General features: G+C 42.2%; 1 protein-coding gene across 1 annotated transcript in view; it reads left to right on the top strand.

The window, feature by feature from the left end:
- fam189b (family with sequence similarity 189 member B) overlaps nt 1-12837 on the top strand; it is a gene marked incomplete at its 3' end in the record, with an annotated part of 54650 nt that overhangs the window by 7680 nt on the left and 34133 nt on the right. The window contains exons 3-7 of the mRNA XM_080425721.1: nt 1784-1844; nt 2431-2508; nt 9638-9727; nt 10145-10210; nt 11887-11937. Of these exons, the coding sequence (XP_080281847.1) occupies nt 1784-1844; nt 2431-2508; nt 9638-9727; nt 10145-10210; nt 11887-11937 (346 nt within the window). The remainder of the gene's footprint in view (nt 1-1783; nt 1845-2430; nt 2509-9637; nt 9728-10144; nt 10211-11886; nt 11938-12837) is intronic.

Raw genomic sequence — 12837 nt, 5'->3', positions numbered from 1 at the left:
ATTTGAGTTAAAAAAGCATTATTTTACACTTTGGCTATTCAAAAATAGCAGATCTACAAGCTCTACGAGCTTGTAGATCTGCTATTTTTTAGAAAATGTGTGCAAATCTTGGAATATATATTGTTTTAAAGCGAACATTTGTAACTCAAATCTTTGCTTCTGGGGGGTCCCTGGAACAAAACATTTTGAGATGGGGGTCCGTAGGCCAAATACATATAATTTTGCTGTCCTTGACATGAAAAGGTTTGAGAACCACTGACATGGAAACATACGTTTTTTTTCAAAAAACTGTTAGGATTTAGAAGACATTTGTAGAATCGGAACCTCAGGCCTTAATTAATGGGTTAACTCTCAGAGTTATGAGGCACTTTGAAATCTAAATGTCGTAGACCCATAGGGTCCATGTGGGTACGTCTGACTGTTGCTTTCTCTGCGTTTTGTTGTTGAAATGTTTTCCTGAGGAAAGAGGAACCTCCCTGTTGTTTATGACTGTCTGCATTGTCCAGCTGTCCACCACATACTATGTACACAACGCACGCCACGCACACAGGCAGGCACACACGCATTATAAAGTCACTCAGTCAGTCGGTTCTCAGCCTTTTATGAGCTCTAGACCACTTGCATGTTTTGAACAATCCTTAAAGGACCACTTCACCCATTTTCAACCTTATCTTCATACAATTGCTCCTCACTAAAAATGTTAATTATAAGGATGGCACCATTTTTGTCCACTCACTCAGAGGAGGACTGTGGACAGTTCAGAAGCCTGCCTACCAGTGACATAGTCAGTAGGCACTAGGCAGGTTTGGTCATTTCAAACAAGATTTCAAAAAATAATGTCTTTTATTTATTAATGCAAGAAGCAAAGGCTTCTTATTTCAGTAGTAACTTTCCAGGAAGAGAAAGGCTGTAGTTTAAAATGGTTTAAAGTGGGTGAAGTGCTCTTTTAAGGTCCACCACCCCACATGAATACAATATATATAAAGCCAGAACACAGTCATTTCTATGATATTGAAATGTTTTAAACAATACTAGTGATTTGACATACCTTTTAGCATGTCAGTGTCGACAGTCAATATTTTATTTCAATTATTTCTTTCCCACATTTATTACATTTGATGAATATAAGTAGCCCTATTTAACCCTATTTTTTACATATTTTTATAGAAATAATACATGTTCATGTATATATATTTCTTTAAATTTTAAAACATTTTCCTATGGACCACCTGCAATTATGCCATGGAGCACTAGTGGTCCGTGGACCACTGGTTGAGAAACAGTTGTGTACAAACTGTGGATGTGTAACTGGCTCGGTTTAATATCATTGCAGGTGGAAACCTTGTATGTCCAAAACTGGACCTCATGTGTCCAAAACAGGATTCAAATTCAAAAACAGCAAAAGTAGCAGATCCACAAGCTCGAAACGCAGCGCGAAGCGACACGTTTCGCTTTTGTGTGACGCTGTCATATGATCAAGTAGGGCATTCATTCATGAAAAAACACGAAAAGTGAGAATATGGACGACAGCAACTAAATACTGCATCACAGCATCACAGACTGTGTACTTTGTATCCCATACACTTGATTTTATAGTCTCTTAAAACATAAAACTAGTCATAAAACATAAAAGTAACTATACAGACATCTGTGTAGATGGACAGTATCGATACACCTTTAATTACTGGTAGGTGTCATTCACAAGCAGTGTGTTATTTTCAATGTGTGTGTGTGTGTGTGTGTGTGTGTGTGTGTGTGTGTGTGTGTGTGTGTGTGTGTGTAGGGACACAGCAGGACAGGAGCGGTTTAAGACCATTACCACAGCGTACTACAGAGGAGCCATGGTGAGACATCACACACACACACACACACACACACACACACACACACACACACACACACACACACACACACACACACACGCGCGCGCCTGTACGAGCACGCAAAACACACACAAAGGGGTTGTAAGTGATGTGTTTTTGTTGAAATAAGTGTTAAACAGCTCTACATTGATTATCACTAATCATTGCTATAGTGTGTTTGTTCGGTAACAGGGGTCCCCCTGTTTCTCCAGCTTTTTAGTAAACAGAAAATCTGGTCAGGAAACAAATAATTTCGTCCAATCAGTAGAGCGATGATAAACAAGTGAAATTGTAAGTGATGAACAAACCCAAAAAATAAATAAACTGCAGACAGAAATTTAAGCTGATAAATGGGTTCTCTGTCCTGCTTGAATGAAATTGGTGTCCCACCTGAACATATATTTTCTGTTAGCACAATAGCAATGATTTCTATGAGAATATAGAGCTTTAACCTTTTTAGACCAAAATACATCACTTACACCACCTTTAACTATGAGAGCTATTCAAACTCTTAAACCTAATGTCTGTCTGTCTGTCTGTCTGTCTGTCTGTCTGTCTGTCTGTGTAGGGAATCATCCTGGTGTATGACATCACAGATGAGAAGTCGTATGAGAACATTCAGAACTGGATGAAAAGCATCAAAGAGGTAAGACGACCTGAACCCCTCTTGTCACATGACCAAAGATGCTTAATTTAGGAGGATAGCCCAACTCACGCTTAGCCACTAGGGGCGAAATGGTACACAAATGGTCTCCTAAGTGGGCGCTGTTTGACGGCAGATCTTGCGAATGTCCTATGTTTACTGGTGCTAGTGTGTTGCTGGAACAGAGATAGGACGATAACAAAGTCGATTTTCTCCTGATTCATCTCAAAAGCGTGTCAGAATGTTGGGAAGATTGTGTGGCTTGTGAAGAATGGGTCCAAAGTTTTGTTCAGTGACCACTTCTCCCATTGAAATGAATAGACTCCAACCTGCTTCCTGTCTCCTTAAGGGGCGACCACCTACATTACGTCACACAGATACTTGAAGTAAAAGCCAGTTGGGTTGTTGTCTTGCTCTTCTACAGCCCAATTCCTACCCACTCCCTCACAGACTCACTGACTTAAGGTCATTTCAGACGGGAAGCGGCCGACGCGCCTCTGTAATTCATTTTCAATGAGAGGCGGGCGATTATTTGGGATGTGCAGAGAAGTTGAGGGGTGGTGAGGCGAGCAGGCGCGGTCCCGTGAAATTCTCGCGCTCGTGCTCGTTTGTGCACACACACACGCGGGCGGCAAGAGCTGGATTGTGGTGAGCTTTTCTTTTCCCCGCACCGGGCAGGAGGACAAAACAACAAATGATCGCGGCGCGATCCCCGCTGATCCGAGCGGTAACGCCCGTGTCCACCGCTCCCCGTCTGTTAAGACCTTTAGCCGTGCGTTCACGTGAAGTCTGCGAGGGCTTGAGGGCTGTCCCATTTGAAATGGGTAAGTCAATGAGGGCTCAGGCAGAGCCCTTTATGCGCCCTTTCTGTAAGTCAGCATCGATGCAGACTTTGGCTAAGGGAATTACCCACAGTTCATAGCGTTACCAGGGGAATGAGAGGAATCCTCCAAACGTCAACCATTTAAGTATGAAAATTAGTCATGTGGTCATCGCGGTTAGAATGACAATAGCGCTTTCTCACCGTTCTCAAAGGGAGATGGAATGGAAGATGTATATTTAGTTAAAAGTAAAATGAATAAATAACAAACCAAATCTGAACACAAATTAAAACGAACTGAATAACGTAAATATAATAATAATAATAATAATAATAAAAGCTCCTGATAAAATTGTGTCCTTTTTTCTGCTCAGTCTGTGTCTCATAGGAGGGCTGTGGACACTTCAGATCTACCAGTGACATCATCGTTAGGAAGGGTTTTTTGCTTCTTCAATATTTCTTTTGATTTTTAACGCAAGAACAATGGCTTCCATTATAGGTTATAGCATGCCAACTTTAAAGGTATAGAAAGCCTGTAGTTTCTATTAGCTTGGATTCCCCACCGATGATGTCACTGGTAGACTGGTTTCTGAACTGTCCACAGCCCTCCTCTGAGACACAGACTGAGTAGCCAAAAATGGTGCCATATTATCATGAGCATTAGTGAGGACCAATTATACGAAGACAGGTTGAAAATGGGTGAAGTCGTCCTTTAAGTGCTGTCCCATTCCATTTGGAGCCCTTTGCAGCCTCTCGCCCTCCAGCGCTTACCAGCTGACATCACTTAATCCATTGATACCTGGAACGCATCTGTGTCACTTTAGATGTATTTGGCTATTCAAAAATAGCAGATATACAAGCTCATAGCGCGGCACCGAGTGCCGCGCTACGAGCTTGTAGATCTGCTATTTTTGAAAAATCGTGATTTTTTTTGTTGTTGATTTTTTTCAAAAAACTGTTAGGATTTAGAAAAAAAAATTAAGAATCGCCTCAGGTCTTAAAGGGTTAAGTCAGTGAGGGTTCAGGGCTTGAGGGCTTAGGGCGGACATTGGAATTGGGCCTATAGTATGTGTCTTGGGTGACAACATGACAAACCTGACAGATCACATGACAAACCTGACAGGTCAGTCACGTGACAAGCTGACAGGTTCTAGTCACATGATGCTGCTTACTGTCGCTAGCCGGTCATGTGTTGTTTACATCAGTGATTCTCAAACCTTCTAATCTCAAGGACCCCCCAGTTTGGTATGCATTAGGGCCATGGTCCGTCCATAACTCTCAGAGTTACAGACCTGTAAGGCTCCATTTGGTTCCTAAGAGTCGATCATTTAGCTGGGAACCCCCTGGTACCCCCTCAAGGACCCCTGGGGGTCCCCGGACCCCACTTTGAGAACCACTGCCTAAGCGGTTATATTATTGTCATGTAACGGTTCCCATGTTAGACGAATGTAACGGATACAGTATTTAATGCTCTTGTTAGCACAAGAGGTGTCTGTAAGCACATGAAACTATAGGCATTTTAGGATGATGAAATAGGTGTATGGAATGAAACAGAAACAAATGTCCCTCTGCAGGCTGGCAGACCTGCTAATTTAGCTGTCTGGTGGCAGATCTCTCTCAGTAGCATTAAATCTGAACTTACTTCTCCTTCTGCCCTCTGCCTCTGTTCCTCATACAGACACACACACACACACACACACACACACACACACACACACACACACACACACACACACACACACACACACACACACACACACACACACACACACACACACACACACACACACACACACACACACACACTACGTCACAGGCAGTCAGTCACACAACGAGGTCAGACACAGAGAATGCGGTTATGGCAGTGAGAAAGAGAAGTATTGTTTGGAGTCATTTCACTCCAAAAAACTAAAATGAGGAAGCATGTGTGTAAAAATCGGGATATTAGCCATGGTATTACTTGGTATCAGATCGAAAGGAAAATCTGTGGTATAACCTATTGCAACTCCCTCCTTACTGGCCTCCCAGCATGCTCGCTGAAGCAGTGTTCATTTTGACAGCAGATTTTGATTTAGTTTTAGTCATAATCTTTTGAATAAAATTCCATTTAGTTTTAGTCATATTTTAGTCATCTGAAATGTTTACTTTTAGTCTAGTTTTAGTTGACTGCCCACAAAAAGTTCGGAAACTTAACTTCGGGCGATTATTTCTCCCCTTTAATAATACCAATTGGTATTGTGTTTTATATTATTTTTATCGTTGATTAGTCACCTTTACAACGAGGTACAGCTTGTAAGGATTGTGCAATCGTGGAATGAGCAACAGAGCTTAACGTGTAGGTAGCGCCCCAAATAAATGTGCCAAAATCCCCCAATATGCTTCTGTTGATAATCGCTCTTGTTTTGAGTGATCTGCCAGTCACTCAGGTGCCAGTCATAGGTGTGCGACTGGCACCTGAGCATGGGTCATGCAACTTTGTTTGTTTATGCTCCAAGCAGCAGCACTGCCCCCATGGAAAGATGGCACGTTTGTCGTGCAAACATTGCAATAGGGCAAGTGGAAGCATGTTCCGTTATGCAGAGTCAGAGTGGCAGCATTATTTGGTGTCAGCCCTGGTACCACTTCCAAACTTTCTGTGAGACTGGTGAAGTCAAAGGAAGAACAACCCAAGAAGACCGGTTCCTCACCCTTGCTTCACTGAGGAACCATAGGTTTTCTTCCAGAGATTTACAGGCAAGATTTGCACAACGGTACCAAAGACAGATGTCAAAGTTGCAGGACCCATGCTCAGGTTGCCAGTCACACACCTGTGACTGGCACACACCTGGCAGCAAATGGTACCAGGGCTGCCTGACACCAAATAATGCGTAATCTGCGTAACGGAACACCAGCTTCACTTGCCCTATTGCAGAGGCCTTATCCTGAAGGGACAAACGTGGCATCTTTCCATGGGGGCAGTGTTGCTGCTTGGAGCACAAACAAACTCAACAAAGTTGCAAGACCCATGCTCCGGATTTTGGCAGTTTTTGGAAGTTTTTGGAAGTTTTTGGAAGCACCACCCACACGTTTGGCTGTGTTGCTCATTCCACGATTGCACGATCCTTACGTTTGGAAATGGTACCAGGGTTGACACCAAATAATGCTGCCACTCTGCATAAAATACTATATCAATTATTATTACTGAAGGGGGAAAATTATGGACCAAAGTTACGTTTCCAGACTTTTTGTGGGCAGTTTATATCACAAGAATTTAGTCGACTAAATCTACAGTTGATTTAGTCAACTAAAATCTATTTTGGCGGGCCTTGATGGCGTCGCAATGCCTGATTTGTAAACCAGCTATCGAAAATAGCAGATCTACAAGCTCACAACGCGTTGTGAGCTTGCAGATCTGCTATTTTCGGAGCGCGACAGCCGCACGCAACCAAGCATAGTAGCGATCCAGATAAATATCAAACATGTTTGAAAATGGTCGGAGCGGCCCCGACCGTCCTGTGAGCAACTCGGGAGGGTTCAGATTGGATCTTTGAACCCCCACACTAGACGATATCTATGCCCGAGATTCGCCCCCGATCTAGGCTGAGGCAGGGCACTTGATGGTGTCGTAATGGCTGATTTTACATGCTGAAAATAGCCGATCTACAAGCTCACAGCACGTTGTGAGATCTGCTATTTTCAGAGCGCAACACCTGAGCGCAACCAAACATAAAATGACTTGTCTTTTAGTTCTACTGGATCTCTTCTCCACTAGTCCCTCACTAACATTTTAGTCTAGTTTTTATTTGCTGACGAAATTGTCAATATATTTAGTCTTAGTTTTAGTCATCATAGCTTAGTTTTTATTTTGTTTTTATTTTGTTTTTGTCAGTGAAAAAAAGGTAGTCAACGAACATTTTTCGTCATAGCTTTAGTCGACGAAATGAACACTGTACGGTACATCCTAGATAGCCTGGTAAACCCTCCCTCCGTAAAATCTCATTTCCATTTGATTTTAGGAAGGAGTCTGGCCTGAAGGCTTGTATGGGCGTTTCTAGCGCATTACCAAAAAACCGAGCCTATCAGCGTCGTCGCTCATCGTTCTGTGATTGACAGCGAAAGTTGGCCAATCAGGTGGCGAGTGAGCCCGAATGGCACCGAGTGCAGCCTGAATGCAGCCGAGAAAACACGAACGGCAGCCATCTTTTCTGTGCGCTATTTTCTCCGCTGTTTTTAAACTTCAGATAGCTCTCAAACTTCTATTTTGAGGCACGGAATTTACTTATAAGATATCGTTTGGATAGAATTTAGTTGTTTAACTTCATATATGTGGTCAATTAATCATGACAGAGCCTATTTGAAAAAAAAATTTTAGAGAACCGGCAGGGGCGGGCAGTGACACGCATGTATCCTAATAAGGCAACCTATTTTGGGCTTGGCCGTCTCAAAAGTCCCGTTGCATCACATTAGTCTGGAAGTGGTAAAAATGCACTGGCTGAAGTGGGACACTGCTGATTGGCTGAAGGGGTTGTCAGTCAACGGTATTACTCCCGCCCAACTCCAGCCCACAGCCAAAATTGCAGAATGGGCGATCATGCCTAGCCTGGTAAACCCTCCCTCCGGAAATCTCATTTCTATTTGATTCCAGGAGTGAGTCTGGCCTTATCGCCCATTCTGCAATATTGGCTGTGTATGCCAAACCTGTGCCAAACGGCCGAGCCTATCAGCGTCGTCGCTCATTGTTCTGTGATTGACAGCTTACGTTGGCCAATCAGGTGGCGAGTTCGAGTGAGCCCAAAACACGAACGGCAGCCATCTTTTTCTTGTGCGCTATATTCTCCGCTATTTTTTTACTTCTAAAAGCTCTCTAACTTCTATTTTGAGGCACGGAATTTACTTATAAGATATCGTTTGGATAGAATTTAGTTGTTTAACTTCATACATGTGGTCAATTAATCATGACAAAGCCTATTTAAAAAATATTTTTTAGAGAACCGGTAGGTGCAGGCAGTGACACCCATGTATCCGAATAAGGCAACCCATTTTGGGCATTCGCCGTCTCAAAAGTCCCGTTGCGTCACATTAGACTGGTGAACTGCTGATTGGCTGAAGGGGAACAATTATCATTGGCTGAAGGGGTTGTCAGTCAACGGTATTACTCCCGCCCAACTCCAGCCCACAGCCAATATTGCAGAATGGGCGATAAGGCCAGACTCACTCCTGGAATCAAATAGAAATGAGATTTCCGGAGGGAGGGTTTACCAGGCTAGATCATGCCAGACTCACTCCTGAAAAAAATTACAAATGAGATTTCCGGAGGGAGGGTTTACCAGACTACATCCTAGACTCTTCTCCCTCATTGCTCCCAAACTGTGGAACAAACTCCCCCTGCTTGCAGTCAGAACTGCGGACTCACTCCCCATTTCCCACCGCAGTCTGAAAACTCTTGTCTCCACCTCACTCCCTAGCACTCCTCTCCTTGCATTTTTCAATGGTTGCTAGTTTACTTTGGAAACATACATAATTGGTTACTTGTTCACATGGCTTTGTCATTTAGATTTGTTGTGTTCGTGACCACACATGTTAAGAATGTTATTTAGACAGCATGTTGTTTAGACAGGTGCTAGGTTTGATGTTTACCTGGTATCCCGGTTACTTTGAAGCACTACTAGATTGTTCTCTTTGCACTGTACTTATGTGACTGTTTACCGTGTTGTTTGTTGACTAGAGTCAGTGGTGTAAAGTAACTAAGTACATTTACTCGAGTACAATTTTGGTATTTGCACTTTACTTGAGTAGTTCCAATTTCCAATACTTAACTTCTACTCTACTACATCTCAGATCAAAATATTTTACTTTTACTCCACTACAATTATTTGAAAACTTTAGTTACTAGTTACTTTGTAGATTTTGATTATTATTACAAAACATGCATTAGCCCTATATACATTTCGGCCATTTGAAAATAGCCGATCTACAAGCTCACAATGCGTCGCGATGCGACGCATTGTGAGCTTGTAGATCTGCTATTTTCAAAAGATTTTTATACATTTGAAAACTTTAAATGGGACATTCTGTATAACGAGTACTTTTACTTTTGGTACTTTAAGTACATTTTGATGCCAATACTTTTGTACTTTTACTCAAGTACATTTTGAATTCCAGACTTTTAATTGCAACAGAGTATTTCTATATTGCAGTATTGATACATTTACTTAAGTAAAATATCCGAGTACTTTTCCCACCACTGGTTGTAAGATGTTAGAACAGTGTCTGATCCCAGCATGCAAACTCGACCTAAACACTTTACTACAAACCTTTCTCCTCTCTTCCCAGAATGCATCAGCGGGCGTCAGTCGGATGTTGCTGGGCAACAAGTGTGACATCGAAGCCAAGAGGAAGGTTTCAAAGGACACAGGAGAGAAGGTAAGGTGACCAATCCATTCTGGTCCATTTGATTTAAAGTTCACATTAGAGGCTGCAGGGACACATGTCTGACTGTAGAGGCGCCCTTGAGCAGCACATTCACCCTTCTGACCAGCACAACCACAGTCTGCTGCTGTTGTACTGGGAGCTGACCAGTACAACCACAGTCCTCTACTGTTGTAGAGGACACGTGCGTGCGTGCGTGCGTGCGTGCGTGCGTGCGTGCGTGCGTGCGTGCGTGCGTGCGTGCGTGCGTGCGTGCGTGCGTGCGTGCGTGCGTGCGTGCGTGCGTGCGTGCGTGTGTGTGCATGGAGTGGATCATAAACAAGTTATCACTCTTATCAGTGCTGGGGTTGGCTGCGATAAGGAACAGGAAGTTGTGTAATAACCACGGGCGTGTTCTTCTCTCCTTCACAGCTTGCAAAGGATCATGGGATCCGCTTCTTTGAGACCAGCGCAAAGTCCAGCATCAATGTGGAAGAGGTGATCTGTCTGTCTGTCTGTCTGTCTGTGTCTGTCTGGTTGATAGTGGGAAGTAAAGACAAGCGTGCAGGCGTTGATTTTCCAGAAGAAACTGATTTATTCAGACTGATCAACAACAGTGATAAACACTGACCCTCCATTTTCCTGCAGAAGAACAACACAGGCTCTTATACCCTGTCAGATGTATTTAATGTACCCGCTCAAGAGGCATAGTCAAACATACATCATGTTAATAAAGTTGATTAACAGTAGCAAAGTGCATTTATTTTAGCACTGTTCTTAAGTGAATGTTACTTTACTTGAGTATTTGTGTTTTTGGATGACTTTCACTGCACTACATTTCAAAGACAAATATTGGACTTTTGACTCCACCTCGTTTCTAGGAAGGGGATTACCCACTTCAGCCCTATTTCAAATGTAGGGCAAATAGCAGATCCATAAGCTGTGAGCTTGTACATCTGCTATTTTCATATCAGATAATATTTTTGAAAACGTCTGAAAAATCTGGCGTTTTTCCCCCGAAAATGTTTTTTGGGGGAAATGTCAACATTTCAATACAGCAAAGCATTGATATTAAAAAGAAAATGTACTTTGTAATCTGTACCTTTGAAATACTTTTAAAGCATGTACTCCAATACTCTTAACTCGAGTACAAATATGACGGAGCAACTTTCACTTGTAGTTGAGTAATACAGTATTTGACCAGCAGTATCTATACTTTGACTCATGTAGGGGTTGAGTACTTTACTGATTAACAGCAAACACTCCCGTCTTTTGAAGTGACTAACATGACAGCGGGACAAATCACCCACGAAGGCGTTCTAAAGGGAAAGTGCATTCCTTCTTTCTTAACACATTGGGTGCCAGAGGTTTATTAAAATATTATACTTTGAGTGCCAGGACTTTTTAAACATTTTGAACCTTTTTCAAGTAGTCACAAAAAAAATTCAGTGATCACCGTCCTCACGGTGATCCCCTCATTACACACATACAGGTCTCGTACAATCGGGGGGAAAAAATTTAAAACATTCGGAAATCCATTCCATAGTTGCAGCCAGTTCAAAATAGTTAAATTAACATTGTAAAAAAAAAAAGTGCACAGGAGCCGAGATACAGGTTTTTGAAGTCATAAGTTAACCAGGAGGTGGATTGGAGTCTAAATCTTGTAGGAGTGATATTTCCTGTTGCTGTGAAGGAAAAAAAAAAAAACCGTATATATACGGTTTTGGCACTCAACGTTAGTATGCGCAAAACCGTATATATACGGTTTTGGCACCCAATGTGTTAAAGGGGCACAGACAGGTCAGGGAATTAAAGGCCTCCTACACAGAAAGCCTGTGTGAACAAACATCCCAAACATCACCACGGCTCGTATAAAATGTTGAACAGATAAGAGGAATCTCTGCACACATGACTCGACTAAATGACATGTCTGTCTGTCTGTCTGTCTGTCTGTCTGTCTGCCTGCCTGCCTGCCTGCCTGACACAATGACACTCGTATGCAATTAAACCGGATTTAAATTACCTCCGTTCAAACTACACTCACTTTAATCCAGCCTCTCTGTGTCTCTCTCTCCCTGTATCTCTATCTGTATTGTCTCTCTATATCTCTCTCTTTGTCGCTCCCCTCACCTACATCTGTGTCCATCTCTCTCTCTCTCTCTCTCTCTCTCTAGTCCGTCCTGGCCCTGGCGAGAGACATTCTACAGAAGTCCAGTAAGAAGCCGGTGAGTCGCTGTGACCTTTGACCTGTCTTGTAATGCGTGTAGTTTTCCTGTGTAACGGGCCATTCACACTGAGCACTATAACTATAACTATAAAAATATAGTTTACAAAAGTCAAGTGGATGGCAGAGTTCACACCAACTATAAAAGAAAAATACATGGTGAATAATATAGTTATAATTATAGTGCTGATATATTGGTCTATATCGACCATTATTTGACTTTTTTTTACTACATTGGTATCTGCTATTATGCAGCCAATGTGTCCTGACCACTTTCAACCTCTGCCGTCCCTATTTTGTGCATGTCATTGTAGGTGAACGTTTTCAAAACGTTTTTGTCGCGAGCTTGTAGATCTGATATATATATATATATTATATACATTATATACTGTACACACACACACACACACACACACACACACACACACACACACACACACACACACACACACACACACACACACACACACACACACACACACACACACACACACACACACACACACACACACAAACAAAAACATGGGTAATGGGTGGTCTTGGACTGTCCAAAATCGGCATCGGCCCCAAATATCTGGCATCGGTCGGGCTTTTGTAATAATGACCTGTCTGTAGTTTGTCCTAGTTTAACAGTCTGTAATAATCACCTGTGTGTTCTTAACACTGTAATAATGACCTTTTTGTTGTCAACAGTGTCATTTTAACCTTTTGTTGTTGTTAACAGTGTAATTTTAACCTTTTTATTGTTAACAGGGTGTCATTTTAAACTTTTTGTTGTTGACAGGGTGTAATTCTAACCTTTTTGTTGTTAACAGGGTGTCATTTTAAACTTTTTGTTGTTGACAGTGTAATTTTAACCTTTTTTGTTGTTGACAGGGTGTAATTTTTACCTTTTTGTTGT

The sequence above is a fragment of the Gymnoscopelus braueri genome (genome assembly GCF_963280865.1).
Source record: "Gymnoscopelus braueri genome assembly, chromosome: 4".
Classification (NCBI taxonomy): domain Eukaryota; kingdom Metazoa; phylum Chordata; class Actinopteri; order Myctophiformes; family Myctophidae; genus Gymnoscopelus; species Gymnoscopelus braueri.
The sequence above is the reverse complement of the archived record's forward strand: the minus strand, read 5'-3'. Positions and strand labels throughout refer to the sequence as shown.